Source organism: Oreochromis niloticus, linkage group LG19, assembly GCF_001858045.2.
Source record: "Oreochromis niloticus isolate F11D_XX linkage group LG19, O_niloticus_UMD_NMBU, whole genome shotgun sequence".
NCBI classification, from domain to species: Eukaryota; Metazoa; Chordata; class Actinopteri; order Cichliformes; family Cichlidae; genus Oreochromis; species Oreochromis niloticus.
The window spans coordinates 1035057-1050932 of record NC_031983.2 but is presented as its reverse complement, the minus strand read 5'-3'; the positions used below and the strand labels follow the sequence as shown (position 1 = coordinate 1050932).

Below are 15876 nucleotides of genomic sequence, written 5' to 3'. Positions count from 1 at the left end.
GGTGACTAGTCGACTATCAAAATAATCGTTTGTGGCAGCCCTAATGAGAACATGCCCCTAAAGTTGGTAAACATTTCCCACAGTGGGCTGTGGGTCTGTCACAGTGTTATCTTTACCATTTAAATATCTAACATGCAGGTCTGCAGCAACAATGACCTCACTGAGTTCTCAGAGGTCAGAAGATATGGTCTTTATAAACCACCTTGAATACCAGCATATGCTTCAGAGTGGTGCAGATCCCAAATGAGAGGCAAGGCTTCCCTGTTGATCATAGTTAAGCTTATGGGAAGTAAACTGGATCATTAGTGCCATCCTCCTGTAGCAGAACTGCATGAACATCCACCTGGAGCGTGAAGCGCTGATCCAGACAGAAGCCAGAACAGGAAATGGACACAACAGATTGTTTACAGTACGAAACTCACTCAGAGGACCACACAAACTCTGCAGTGCTTTTGAGCAGGTCAGTCAGTTATGAAACCACAGAGGAGACGTTTTTACAAACATTGCAGTAAAAGAACCACATCAACTCCTTATTAGTGGGAAGAATACTGATACTCAGGGGGCACCGGTCCCTGTCCCACCACTGTGCTGTGATAAATCACTGTTGCCTTTACAAAGTCACATTCAACCACACTGACAGTAAAACATGTTCCAGCCAAACAATCAAACAGGCCCATAATGTGCTGAATATGCACATCCTGTTACTTGGTATAAACTACCAAATCATCCAAACATACTGAGCACCTTTCCAACCATGACTGTGTTCACCAGAAGCTGGAATGTTACAGCTGCATTCCCAAGTACAAATCTCATTCCTGTATATTCATATAGTCCAGATGGAGCAATAAGTGCAGAGATCTCATGTGTACACAGTAAGAGTGGGACCTGCCTTTAGCCTGTCAACAACAACTTAAATGTGCACACAAACTTAGACTCATTTGATAAATCCTGTCCTCAGAGCAAAGGAAAGGACATTGTTTACTTTGAATGAACCAGTTTTAAAATATTAGTTTTATCAGATTTTCAGCTCATACAACAAGTCATCTGAATCCCTGGCATCTTGTATGCCATGTTTTGCCATAGCATGCCCCAAACTGGCTGCTGCCAAAGAGCAGCGCTAATATATACAGGAGTCCGCTACAATTCAATTCAATTCAATTCAATTTTATTTATATAGCGCCAAATCACAACAAAAGTCGCCTCAAGGCGCTTTATATTGTACAGTAGATAGCACAATAATAAATACAGAGAAAAACCCAACAATCATATGACCCCCTATGAGCAAGCACTTTGGCGACAGTGGGAAGGAAAAACTCCCTTTTAACAGGAAGAAATCTCCGGCAGAACCAGGCTCAGGGAGGGGCGGCCATCTGCTGCTACACACAGCTCAGCAGTTCCAGATGCATCGTGACAGTAGTACAGCTTCAACAAACATGACACAACCTGCTTTCTGTGGTCAAGAGTTACAGTGATATAGTTTGCAGTTCCCCAACTGACTGCAAGAGCCATGGCAACCCATCCTCCCAGTCCTGACTCAATTCAGTTCAATAGACATGTAACAAAGGCTTGGTCCAGTACACCCTGACCCTGTCCATGATACGTGCATATCATGTTTAATACTCAACCGCTTCAGAACTTGCAAAAATATACAAGATGGGGATTTAGAGCCCCAATCGCTCCACATTACCAAAACAATGCCAAAAATTGAGATTGAGGTAGGATTGAGGAAGAGGGCCCTCACAGTCTGTGATCAGTGATCAAATGTCTTACTAACTGCTGATGAAGGAGCCAGGTTTCATGTCCTGATTTGTCTTGTGTGTGATATAACATGTAATACAATCAGTAACATCATGCTGGGCTTAAAGAAATATCACAAAATGAGAACACACGTTTTCCACATTACAAGATGTGTCTTCATCATGAACAACTTTCAGAACAACATACCGAAACTTAGCAGGCACCTCTTCAGCCAACCTGAAGCTGTTTCAGACACAAAGCTGTTGTCATAAGGCACCCCTTTCCTTACCAGCAGCTTCCTCTAAGGAAATCCGTCATCAGTAGGGATGGGTATCGAAAACCGGTTCTTGTTGAGAACCGCTTCCCACTGTTTCAATTCCTTGGAATCGTTTGCCATTTTTGCAAACGATTCCCTTATCGATTCCAGTCGCCCCGAATGACGTCACCACGCTTAGGCGGCGGAAACACGGCGCCTAAGCGGCTCAAACGCTTAAAAGTTTGTTTATACTTTACGAGAACGAATGACAACAGGGCAACTTGCAATACTTGCAAAGTAGATATTTCATTAAGGGAGGAAACACTACGAATATGCAAAAGCATTCGCTCACAAAACCGCTCCGGACTCGTGAATCTCAACCCAGCAGCAGCAGCGGTAACGTTTGCACGTCCTCTCCCGTTAATGCGGCAGGTAAATAATCAACTAACAGTGCATATTATGTTAGCGCGATCTGCCTTATTACAAAACCTGCCATTACTGTGCATTTAGGTGACCATGATGAGACAGACAGACAGAGTCTGGCTGGCGCTCGCTGGCAGTTGTCGCTGCAGTCTACCGGTAGCGTCTCTTTTCAGGCCCGAATGTCACCGAGCAGTGACTAAGTTTGTGGTCAAAACCTTGCAGCCATTTGCCACAGCAGATGGTAAGTGAATGTGTGTAATTGTAGGCAGGGACATTACTGGATATTCTTGTGTAATTGCTACAGAATAATTTATGTTATACTTTGTTATTGCTACAGAAGAATATTTATTTTATTATTTTACGTTTACAATTTTCCCCGGGGACCCTGTGACACCCCATTGAAGAGCCGTAGGCTGTGGATCTCTTAAGACCTCACTGTTGGGTTTGTAAGGCCATGTTACTCCTAAATTTCTATCTTGTTGAAAGAGAAGATATAAAACAAAGTTCTAAGCTAATCGACCTTAGTGTTCTCCTTTTTAAAAACAAGAATCGATAAGAGAATCGATAAAGAATCGAATCGTTAAACAGAATCGAAAATGGAATCGGAATCGTTAAAATCTTATCAATACCCATCCCTAGTCATCAGCACAGCTGGAGTGTCCGTCAGTACAACTGCAAGCATGTGTCACTGCACATGCTGGAACCTCGCAGCAGTCATCTGTACTAATGTTAAACTGCACTCAGGGACATGGCGCTAAGGTAACTGGCTCTTGTGGCCAAACTTTCCTGCTGTCCAGATCATTGCCAAGAACAACAGCGACCCCGCTTCAACAGGCAGCGCTGGTCACACTGGCATGCACACGTTGTAATAAGGCTCCTCACAGTGGGAAGCCCCACAGAGTAAATGAACACTGGAGCAGTAGCACCGTTGCCCCGAGAGCCTGATTAATACTCAGACTTCAGGACAGGTTGGTCATTCTTCCAGTGACCGAGCCCATGGCAAATTTAGCCAGCGGACCTTTTACCTCAGAAGAAGCTGGTGTCTTGTCTGACTGCCCAACACCTTTCCCCTGTCAGGACAGGAGCCCACATCACTAGCATGATTCTCGTGCATCAATACATAATCATCAGTTAAAGCAGCTGCCTCAACTTAGCTTTTCTTAAGTTTCCAACAAATAAACCTCTGATGGAGAATAAATCCTCCTGTAAATCTTAGCCACAGAGCCCAGGGCAAACGGATTTGTTGCAACCTGGCTCGTAAGGCAAAGGGCGGACTTAACAGTCATGTATCATCAGTTATAATTAATCATTATAACATTGATGACTGGGTTTCAGCTGCAAATCTACGATGGACCAGGGCGTCAGAATGCAGGAGCTTAATTTCTGATGAAGACGGGCCTCTCCTTTTCACACAAGAGTTTTTCTCAAACATTTCTTACTTTGTGCTAGCATGACACCATACAGCTGTGTCTGACACAGGACCCACTCTTACACACTCGTCTCTGTGATATACCCCAGAACTGTCACCAACACAATGACACTCATCCTCCCCCTACTCTCTGTCTGAGCTTTCAGCCTCAGTCATGCCACCCCATCTACACTAGACAACTCCATAACAATCATTGTGAAGTTCATCTGATCGATGCTAAACACACTTTTGAAAAACAAGGGGCTATGTGATGCAACTCAGGTGCACCTTGTGGATCCTTCACATTGGGACGGGCTGCTTCCTGACATCATCCTGATGCAACTGAAAATGAACAGTGAAAGTGAAGAGAAAGTCAGTTATGGAGGAAATGCAACAAAAACGTGTGCAGGTTCAGTTTGGTTTGCTCACAAAGGAGGGTGGAATAACATCGAGTGGCAGCTGTGTGACTCACTCAGGATGGAAGAAAGACTTCCGTAAGGACAACATCAGACAAACATTGTGAGATAAACAATGCACCATCTCTCTTTTGTTGTTTTTATTCATAACCTGCAACAGATATGAAGCAAACACATCAGATGACTTTGTGGCAAGTAGAATAGTGCTGAGGTGAGTCCAGGTGCCTGAAAATAATCCTGGTAGTAACATAAAGTGGTTAATATGTAAAACCAGCTTCTGGAGAGATAAAACATGATGGCTGTCTGCTGATTCTGCTCTTGGTTCAATTCAGTTTGATTTATTTAGTGGCCTCAATAGAGACATTGTTACCCAAACGTCCTTGTATTAATTATAGCTAATATTTAAATGCAGAATGGTGCATAAACCCACTGTGAGTGAAGAACAATCATCATGGAGAGCCCACAGCTTGCTAAGGACGTTAATTTAGTGATTTTCTTAAACATTTCGGTTAGTTCCGTTTACTGCAAAATGCCTCGCAGTACCAATCTGAAGCCAGAGTTATGGAAAGCAATTTTCCAGTATCACGTGGTGGGAATGATGAACTTCTGTAGCAGGGGGCAACAGAGATGTTATAGCTTTCTTTTGGAGAGCTCACCAGTCGTCACTGGGAGACGGACGGATGGAGAGAAAAGCATGATGGAAGATGAAAAGAATGCACAGAGCACGTAGTATGGACTGAAAGAAATCTTGCAGAGGCTAAACCACACACACACACACACACACACACACACACACACACACACACACACAGCTTTCGTTTAGACAGCCTTTAATAATCGATTACATTGAACTGACCTCAGATCAGAGGATGTAAGGACATCAGTTTAACTCTTGCTCAGCTCGTCTTTGTTGGCTGATGCCAGGAAAAACAGCAACATTTATCTAATTAGTTTGGAAGAGCCAAGATGGGGCAAACCATGGGAACAAATTCTGCATAGATGTTTACCAGCTGTTGCTGTTTGCATTACACTGAAGTCTTGAAACAACATTATAAAGTATACTAGGATACTTTAGAACATTTGGCCTGGTCAATGGATTGGTTTATTTATTTTTAAGTGTTTGTCTCAGAGTTTTCTTAAAGGCTTCTGGTTTATTGGTCAACATCCTTTGCTCGACCCGTGATCTTCTGTTTCATAGTTGATGGTAGTTTTTTAGTTTTGGCTCTTTGTCCTGTAAATGAATAAATATTTCCCTGATGGAGAATAATATGAATGTGTAAAATGTGTTTTGTCATTTAAAATGTAAATAATGTAAGGTATGTGTACTCTGTGCAGATCCGTTGGACTAAAACTGCTGGTGGAGCGTCAGACCGCGAATCCTCGCTGCACAACGAAACTCTGAGGATCGAAAACATCAACCGCCACCAGGGGGGGCGTTACTACTGCAAGGCTGAGAATGGATTGGGATCCCCCGCCATCCGCTCCATACGAGTAGACGTCTACTGTAAGAACACACCCTGATTCATACCAGCCATGACATTCTGGAACAGACATACATTTAGATAATGGTGCTGAAGTTCTCTCTGTGTGTTAGGAGTTTATAGAGTCAGTTATGAATCATGACACAGAGGGCATTAACCACACAGACTGATCATGGTAAACTGCAATGTTGGCATCAAGAATAGCCCTGTTGAGTCTGCATCATCCATGTGGTTAAGCCCGGCTTGTCGAGGTGTGGAAGGAGCGCACTCAATCTCCTTTTGAGATGAGACAGTGAATTTATTTACAGTGGGGGAAACAACAAGAGCTCTGTTCACGATTTCCACACAGTGGCTCCCAGTGGTGATTTCTCCTGACCTCCAACAGTGCACATGAAGGTGACGTGGAAATCCTCGGCCCGTGGTGCAGCTCCCGTGATCTGCTATCCATTCCTGATTCCTAGTGCACAAAGATGACACGATCACTGGGCAATCCAAAAGAGAGCACAATAACACACGTTTCACGACTGTACTGCCGAGTAACACTCAACCATCCAGCGCTGAGAGATGCCCGATCACACCGTTAAGTAGGCTGACACAATACGGAGGGTAATTAGCAGCAGCCGGTGAGTTCTGATTAACCGAAGGTGTGGATGGGCTCAGCGCGGGGATGCTTCCGGGTAGAATGTCGCCCGCCAGGCTTCCGGAAGCGCGTGCTGTCAAACCGTGACACGGCTAGTGCAGGCTTTGCCTATTGGATACACTCAGGGTGCTCTGTGTTGGCCACTTTATGCGACTCCTTTGGTTTTCACCTCCTGTCTTTTTTTGTCTGACCCACACTTATTACAGCTCCAGCTGTAATAAGTGTTGGGATGGTGCCGTGTAAATCATGAGTAAAAACTGAATGTAATCATTTACAAATCTCATAAAGCCACATTTTATTCAAACAAGACACAGAGACACAACACACCTGAGAAAGTTGGAATAGGACCTTTTAACCACTGTATAGAATTCCCTGTTCTCGTAACAACGGTCCATAAACATCTGGAAACTGAGGGAACTAAAGTGCTTTTTAGGAGAGACGTGCCTCAGTCCTTCCTGATATAGGTTCACAGTTGCTCAACAGTCCTGAGTATTCTTTGTGATCTAGATGATGACATGTACATCTGATCTAGATCCGATCTAGATTGGGTCCAGCTCTATAAGCCCTAACACACCCCCAAAGATAGAGGATTTTATTCCTGAGAAGAAGCTGGATGGTCCTTGTCCTCATTGGTCCAGGTGACGTAGCATCCGTGTTTTCCAAAAAGAATTTCAAATATCAGTCTGACCGACCTTTAAACAGTTTCCACATCTGCCTCAGTCTAATGTAAATGGCCAGAAAGACAACTGTGTTTCACGTTCATGTTCACGTGACTTCTTCTCTGCATTTGTGGATGTCACAGCAAACTGTGTTCACAGACAAGTGAAGTTGCTTCTACAACGCTGCCGCGGCTGTTCACTGCAGTGTTGCCTGAGAGGCTGAAGTTTAATGCAGGCATCCAGTGTTGATTTAAATCAGTGTCCCTCATGATTCCTCCAGATTCTGATACGGTGATCATAGTTGGGTTGTTTTGTCTTGTTTTAAATCTGAAATTGTTAGCCAGTGTTTTGCAGATGAGTGAATCTCTCATCATTCATGGCGAGGAACCCCGACTCTCTGAGATGTTGTTTTTATAGCCAGTCGTGTTACTGACATGCTGCCAACCAACCTAATCAGGAAAAGTGGAGCTGTTGCCACGATTGGACGAGAAGTGCAGTGCTGTCTCAGTGGATCAGATGTATTGACCACAAAGTATGACACAACCATCTCTGTACTGTGGGAACGTGCCCCAGGAGTCAGTAATCAGGGTCAAATACTTTAACCACTTAAATCCAACATTTTTGACGGTGCTTACTGACATCGTGTCGAGTTGTTGTCTGCTTTTGTGCAAGCATGCTTTCATCGCAATTTATTTGTTTCATCGTTTTGTATATTCAGCTGACGAAATGGGAGCAAAGGATGTGTTTTTGTGAGAAGGTTGCTTTGAGTCTGTTACGTGATGATGACCCAAGTGACTGACAGGTCAGTGATAATAGTGCTTAACGACAACAAGTAGTTCCAGTGAAAACAAGTACGAGCAGCATCAGTAAAGAAAAACTGTGTGAGGATTAAACGTCTGCATCAGCCTGTATCTTCCTGCTGATGATGTTAAAGTTCGTCCTGACCTACATGTGTCTGCATCACCTGTGTTGATGCTTTCTGTTGCTAATCATGCCGTATGAAGCAATGGATCGAACTACCCTCTGTGCTGAGGTGTTTCTTCCCTTAGCGACAGCGAGCAGGCTCACAGTGTCTCACAGAACAGAAGGTTTTCATTTTCATCTTGGTGTCATTGCTGTTGCATGTGTTTAAGTCCAGTGACGATTTCCTTCTTGTAATGTTTCCTCCAAAATAACAAAAAGAAGGAAAGAAGCATAAATGTTGTATAAAAGCCATAATATCCTGGAGGATGTAGCTTCCTGGGATTACAGGGAGGTACCTCGATGCATCGCAGCTGAGTGCTGCCTTTAAGGCACAGAAGCTTTTACACAGTTAACTGCAGCAAGAGAGCAGATGAATGGTTTCCCTCATGTGCCTTAACCTGCAGCCAGCACAGCCTCACTGCACAGGCTGAACTGTGGGAGTTAGCATGTTGTGGCAGCAGATTGTTTGGGCCTGTGAGTAACTGCACTGGCTGTTTTTTAGAGTTTGACGTTGCTCTGTGTGAAGTGGATTAGTAACCATTAGCCCTTCTGCCCGTGGCAACTTCATAACCACACTCATTATGACCGTGGATCACAATTGGCCAGCTCCAGTCAGCTGATCAGGGAGCTCGCTGTGTTTCCACACACTTTAAAAGCCCTGGGCTCTGCAGTAATTACCCAAACCACAGGAAAACTGACCCCGCTGTTTGGAAAATAGAAGAAAGTGTAAATTCAGATTCCACAGGAGGAAACAAACTGCCTCTGCAGGGCTGCATATATTCACTAAGTAAGTACATTCAGTGTGTAGTAAATGGCTCTACAGTGAAGTGGCCTTCTGGCTCTGATGGCTCATACTGTACTCAGTTACCCACTTTACTCTGTTGTTGTTTGAGATGCTTAAAGGGACAGTGAGCTGACGTTTGCTGAGGCATGCTGAAAGCTTCTCCTGGTGTGGAGAACACGAGGAGTCAGATTAGACCCTCACATGTTCATTATCACTGTCAGCACAAAGAACAGAACTGTAGATACTGTTAGTGAGCAGCTCAGTGTGCTGGAGCAGCTTTTTCCATCCAAGAGACAAACTCCAACCAACCGGCTGCTGAATGTCAGTTTCCATGGTGATGATTGTAATCTTCTTCTTTAATATTCTTCACCTGGTTCTCTTGCTCCTCCACCTCCTCCCCATGATTCCGCCACCTCTCCCTGTGATTCCTCCACCCCTCCTTCCCCTCTCCCTATAATTCCTCCTCTTCTCCTTCCCCTCTCCCTGTGATTCCTCCACCACTCTCTATGATTCCTCCACCTCTCCTCCCCACCTCTCCCTATGATTCCTCCTCCTCTCCCTATGATTCCTCCTCGTCACCCTATGATTCCTCCACCTCTCCCTATGATTCCTCCACCTCTCCTTCCCCTCTCCCTATGATTCCTCCACCTCTCCTCCACCTCTCCCTATGATTCCTCCACCTCTCCTTCCCCTCTCCCTATGATTCCTCCACCTCTCCTTCCCCTCTCCCTATGATTCCTCCACCTCTCCCTATGATTCCTCCACCTCTCCTTCCCCTCTCCCTATGATTCCTCCACCTCTCCTTCCCCTCTCCCTATGATTCCTCCACCTCTCCTCCACCTCTCCCTATGATTCCTCCACCTCTCCTTCCCCTCTCCCTATGATTCCTCCACCTCTCCTTCCCCTCTCCCTATGATTCCTCCACCTCTCCTTCCCCTCTCCCTATGATTCCTCCACCTCTCCTCCACCTCTCCCTATGATTCCTCCACCTCTCCTTCCCCTCTCCCTATGATTCCTCCACCTCTCCTCCACCTCTCCCTATGATTCCTCCACCTCTCCTTCCCCTCTCCCTATGATTCCTCCACCTCTCCCTATGATTCCTCCACCTCTCCCTATGATTCCTCCACCTCTCCTTCCCCTCTCCCTATGATTCCTCCACCTCTCCTTCCCCTCTCCCTATGATTCCTCCACCTCTCTCAGACCTGGATGACCCAGTGATAACGATACATCAGAGTGTGGGTGAAGCAAAGGAACAGTTCTACTTTGAGCGGACAGTCTTCCTGCGCTGCGTAGCAAACTCCAACCCTCCTGTCCACTACACCTGGAGGAGAGGCAGGGAGGTGCTGTCGCAGGGCTCAGACTCTGGGGTGGAGATCTACGAGCCGTTCTTCACACAGGTGAGATTTTCATCAGCTCCTTATCTTCAATGAAGCATTTTAGTTCATGACATGAAGCTGTCGTTGTTAGCAGCATCAGGTCTGTGGGAGGAGCACACGAGTTCATTAAATAGAGACATTAGAGCACAAAAGCAAAGCTCAGTTTGATTGAACAGGTAAAGGTCAGATTTTTCAGCTCGGCATCGTCCATCCTGTGGTTGATTTGCTCTTGTGTTCTGTGTCTTAAACCGTGGCATTCACAACTTTTCATTGTTCCCAGGAAAATTGTGTGTAGGCCCTGAAGTCAGAAAGTATCCTCAAACAATGGTGCTCCACAGCTGTTTCTGCACACAGGGCTAGCACAACTAGCAGAAAATGTCACAGTATTGGCCCAGATGTTTTAGGACACATCCCGGTGTTGTACAGAGCTCTGAGACAGGGAAACTTGTGTCCTTGATGTTGTCGTCGTGTTAACTTCATGCTTATTCAGGATATTTACAGCTAAATCTTAGCCAGCAGATGTTTGCAGGTGTTGTGTTGTTTTGCAGACAGAGTGTCAAACGTCCTGAAATGATTGTATTTGAATAGGAATTATTCTGATCTTCATGCCTCGCTGTATTCCTCCTCGTAACGTCCTAAGACACGGTTCATACCACTCTCAGTGACAGCACACACTTCTGATCTCAGCTCTTTAAAATCTCCCTGAACACCTGAATGCAGATTCACTGAGTGATTAATCAGTGTGTTCAATACAAATGATCAGTTTGTGTTTTTGAGTCACTAATAGTCATTTAACGTAATCCTTTTCACAAGTAGACCTTTTTGATGAGCTTACAGACGTCTGCTTATTATCAGCAGGATGGGAGAAACACTAACAAAGTATTTTAGTTCCAGTTTAACACTGCCACCATTCCTGTTGTGCCCAAATTACACATCAACCCTCGAGTGTTGGACAGACGCAGACTTTACTTTTCTAAACTTTCTTTTTGTCTTAATAATCTGCAGCAACTAATGTGTTTAGAAGGAAATGAACTGAGCTATAAATGCATCTCCACAGAGAGCGGGAGACTGTGCTGCCTGCAATATTCAGTCATTTAACTGTGACACAGACTCCAGCAAATTATTCTTCCTCATTTTGTGTTTGCTCCCCTTCCTGCTGATAATCAACCACAGAGCTTCATCAGTAAAAGTCTTTTTAGTTCCAGCCTGGTTTTCTTTTTCTCACTCAGTCATCGGCTGTGGCCAAAAATAGCTGAAAGTTAGATGTTTTTAGCCTCGCAGTGACGTCCAAAGCACCACTGATTTCTACAGCCTCATGAACAAAAATGTGTTTATTGGATTGATGGAAAAAAAAACTTAAAATTTGCTATTAAAACCAAAATCTTGGTAGATAAACCAGATTGTGATTCCAGTTCTGAATCCAAATGTTCTGTGTGAGTTCAACAGTTGGGAAAGTCATAGTTTAAGCCTCATCCTCTTCCTCTTGAGGATTAAAAACCTCTGCAGATGGAGAGTCCAGATTTGCCTTTTTTCCCTTTGGCCGAGGTTTAGATTTAATTTGGAGCAAAGGGAAGCCAGCCAATCAGGCAGCTAGTTAGTGGGCCGTGTAATACCGCAGCGGAGATAACATTCACGGCAGATTTGAACGCTGTCGACTGTAATGCCTTCAGCCCAGAGCTCACCGACCGGTTAACCCCTCCCCCCTCGCTTCTCATGGGCTGTAATGAGAAGCTTATCTCCTCCTCCTCTTCCTCCACAGCCAAAAAATTGGCTGCCATCTTTGCACACACATCCCATTTAAATGTCATCTAATCTCATCTCATCTGTCCGTGAGGCGGAAGGCAGCGTGGAGGCTGCCAGTGGAGATAAGAGAGATTTGGCAGTGAGGTGGAGACGGGAGGAGGAAGAGAGCGAGAAGCAGGAGGAAGAAGGATGAATTTGCTGTCTGTCAGTTTACTGTAATTATAGTTACACGTCACGATCACAGAGACATCTCCAATTATTTGTACTGCTGCGTGCTTATCTGTGAGAAAAATACAACAGCAGCTGTTGTTCCCTGGATGAGCTTTAACTATAAGATGTCCTGTGTTAATCACCTTATATTTCACTATTCATTTATCTATTATTGAAATGTTTAGGTTGAATATTAGACGAACCACAGCAAACATAAGATTGCATTAGTAACCACGACTACATTAGTAGAGAAATGTTTTTGGAGCTGATGGTGGACATGATCCTGTTTTACAGCAGCTATGAGACACGTGGCACCCTGTAAGACCTGAAACAGGTTCAGTGATGTACGTTTGTGTTTCAGGGAGAGACAAAGATTCTGAAGCTGAAGAATCTGCGTCCGCAGGATTACGCCGACTACACCTGCTTCTCCTCCGTCAGGAACGTCTGTGGCATTGAAGACAAGAGCGCCCACTTCACTCTGAGCAACAGGACAGGTACACAGAAACCCACAGAGTTTCATCCACAGTAGAGAGATCAGGCCGTGGTTTTATCAGTAACATCCCTGACATTCATGTTGTTTTTAAAGACCTCATTATATAAAGTTAGTTTTAATGCTTGGTCCCCTGAGTCGCAGCAGATGGCCCCGCCCCTCCCTGAGCCTGGTTTTGCTGGAGGTTTCTTCCTGTTAAAAGGGAGTTTTTCCTTCCCACTGTCACCAAAGTGCTTGCTCATAGGGGGTCATATGATTGTTGGGTGTTCTCTGTTTTCTTTGTAGTGTCTGTTGAACCTCACAATGTGAAGCTGTTGTTGTTGCGACCTGGTGCTGTATAAATAAAAGTGAACTGAACTCTGCAGCAGTTAAACACAGATAGTAAGATTAACCTTTTAGACTAATAAAAATGAAAGCGACAGCTTTTGGTTTAGCTGTGCACTGAGCTTGAAACGTGTCTCCAGGAAATGAACTGTTGGGGCCAGCCTCACGCTGTCAGCTGTAGTTTCTGTCCTGGAGGGCGCCACTTGGATGTAGCGGCTCAATTTGCTGCTTGACGTGTGACAGTACTCACATTTTTACAGCCTGGCGTTGCTTTTCTGCACGTTTCGTTGTGACCGTGAGTGTGTCTGTCCGTGCACGCCGTGATGGTAGAAATGCAGCTGTGTGAGGAGCCGTCACAGATCTTCTCTTCTTCTCTTTTTAAAGCTAGGTGTTTACTTGTAATCTGTTAGTGTATCTGTGTGTGTGCAGTCACATGGACGTTCTTCATAAAAGGTTTTCCTCTGCTCGCTCAGGCTGCCGCTCTTGACCTGTACAGTAGATCCTACCGCCCCACGGCTTGATGGGATTTACATGATGTCAGCTTAACAGAGGTCGACTCAGCTATTTTTACCTTCCTCATTATTATTTCTGCATTTAGCTGCTTTTCTGCAGCTTGTGCTGTGCAGCTGGTGGAGGGAGGGAGTTGCTTTGCTGCATTTCTTTTACAATAAAAGCTTTTATACTGTGTTTCAGCAGCTGGGGGCTCTATCACTATGGATCATTGAAGCATGAGAAAATATTTAAAAGCTTTCAAAGTATAAAAAATGTAAAAATGACAACCACGTGCCTGTGAAGTGGCCAGCCTGGGCTGAAAAAAGCTGTATTTTATACAAATCTCCTTTAACACATTTTTAGAAGAAAAATAGTTAAAAGGTGCTGTTATCCATGTCTCGCAGAGCAGTGCATTATGGGTAACTGAATCACTGATTGTGGAGACAACCTGTTACAACTGAAACAAATAAAACGTGCATGTTGAGAGTGTGTAACTTCATGTGTGTCTGTTTACATGAGTGTGACTCTCTGTGGGTCGTTGTGAGGGCGTCACAGGTCGTTTCAGTCTGATGGTGTTTACAGACAAAGAGCTGAATAAGATGGATACGAAGACAGAGAAGGAGAGCTAAAGAAACAGACAACAGCATGTCTGTACAGGATCAACAGCCAAACCTAGTTTGACTGTTTCACAAAGTTCAATTCTATTCAATTTTATTTTATTTATATAGCGCCAAATCACAACAAAAGTCGCCTCAAGGTGCTTCATAGATACAGAGAAAAACCCAACAATCATATGACCCCCTATGAGCAAGCACTTTGGCGACAGTGGGAAGGAAAAACTCCCTTTTAACAGGAAGAAACCTCCGGCAGAACCAGGCTCAGGGAGGGGCGGGGCCATCTGCTGTGACCGTTTGGGGTGAGAGAAGGAAGACAGATTAAAGACATGCTGTGGAAGAGAGACAGAGATTAATAATAGATATGATTCGATGCAGAGAGGTCTATTAACACATAGTGAGTGAGAAAGGTGACTGGAAAGGACAGTAAAGCTTCAGTGTGATGCCCAGGAACATAAGAAGTTTCTATACCAGAGGTGGGAATGACATTAGGAGGCATTAGAAACATTGTAACAGTGCAAACAACAATCATGACCAGTTTGCAGACACAGTGAAGGAATCATGACAGTCACAGCTGAGAGGTGATCCACAGCCTGCTGTCAGTCACAGTTTGTCTAGAAGCAACACTGTGTGCATCATATTTACACACAGCTGTTACACACTGATAACGTTTGCTAACTAGCTCCAACATCAGTGCTGTCATTACTATCTTAGCCATGGCTACGAGCTCAGTGATAACAGATTGGAGACTTGCATGCAGCATTAATATTTATGGCATCAGTTTAATACTTAGCTTATTAAAGTTAAATAAAAACTTTACTGATGTATGTTGTTTAGTGTTGGACGGCAGGAAAGCAGCATTGTTGGTATTTACAGTGATGCAAATGATCTAATCTGATACTTAAACTTCAGTCTTCTTCACCTTTAAAAACATGTTTTCATTTCTTATCCTACATTGTCCTAATACTGTTGTTCTTTGGGTCAAATTATATGAATACACATATTTGTTTGCTAAAACAAGCTGTGGGGAATGTTCAGAGTTTAAAAACACATAAAATAAGTGAGTAAAATAATGTCGATTGTTTGAATTCTAAAGTAAAATAGTTGTTTCCTTTGTTGACATGTTACAAATTTGTGACCTGATTGAAAATCATGTAGTTTTGTGGATTTTTCACATTTGTAACTCCAGCACGATTGAAAAGTTTTGACATTTTGGAAGGTTTCTTGCTGACCTTTGACATCCTCTCTCCTCATTCCCCCCCCCCCCTTCCATCTCCTCCTTCAGCTCCTCCATCTATCAAGCTCCTCCTGGACGACCCCCTGGTAGTGAACCCCGGCGAGACGATCACTTTGGTCTGTGTGGCATCGGGCGGAGAACCTCATCCCAGTTTAAAATGGATGAGACCCGATGGGCAGCAGCTCCCCAAACGGAGCGTGGTCAAAGGGGGCACGCTGACCATTCCTGCTGTTGCTATTGACGACGGTGGTGTCTACAGCTGTGTGGGGTCCAACAACGTTGGGAATCCTGCCAAAAAAACCACCACCATCCTGGTCAGAGGTAGGGAGAGCCCGACATCACTGAACGTTTGATCCTAGAAACCATCATGAAAAATGAGTCTTTTTCTGACACATGGAAACATCCAAAGCTCTCTTTGTAACACCTGAATTTAAAACAATAATCTGGAACAGTCAGATTTATGTTCATGCATAAAGAGCACAGCTGGCTGGTGAGCAGCTGACATGGTCCTCCCCTCAGACTGTGACAGAATGAGCTAAAGTGACTGGTCCCAAAGTGGGGTGGACTGGGTTGACTGGGATTGCATTTTTGTACACCACAGGTTGAATCCAAGCGTGGTGGAA

At 44.4% G+C, this 15876-nt stretch overlaps 1 protein-coding gene across 3 annotated transcripts in view; it reads left to right on the top strand.

Moving 5' to 3' along the window:
- LOC100711078 (MAM domain-containing glycosylphosphatidylinositol anchor protein 2) overlaps positions 1–15876 on the top strand; it is a 193109-nt gene that overhangs the window by 77918 nt on the left and 99315 nt on the right. For all 3 annotated transcript variants that reach the window (XM_025900808.1, XM_025900807.1, XM_003458435.5), the window contains exons 3-6: positions 5576–5744; positions 9968–10164; positions 12458–12590; positions 15302–15574. In XM_025900808.1, the coding sequence (XP_025756593.1) occupies positions 5576–5744; positions 9968–10164; positions 12458–12590; positions 15302–15574 (772 nt within the window). The remainder of the gene's footprint in view (positions 1–5575; positions 5745–9967; positions 10165–12457; positions 12591–15301; positions 15575–15876) is intronic.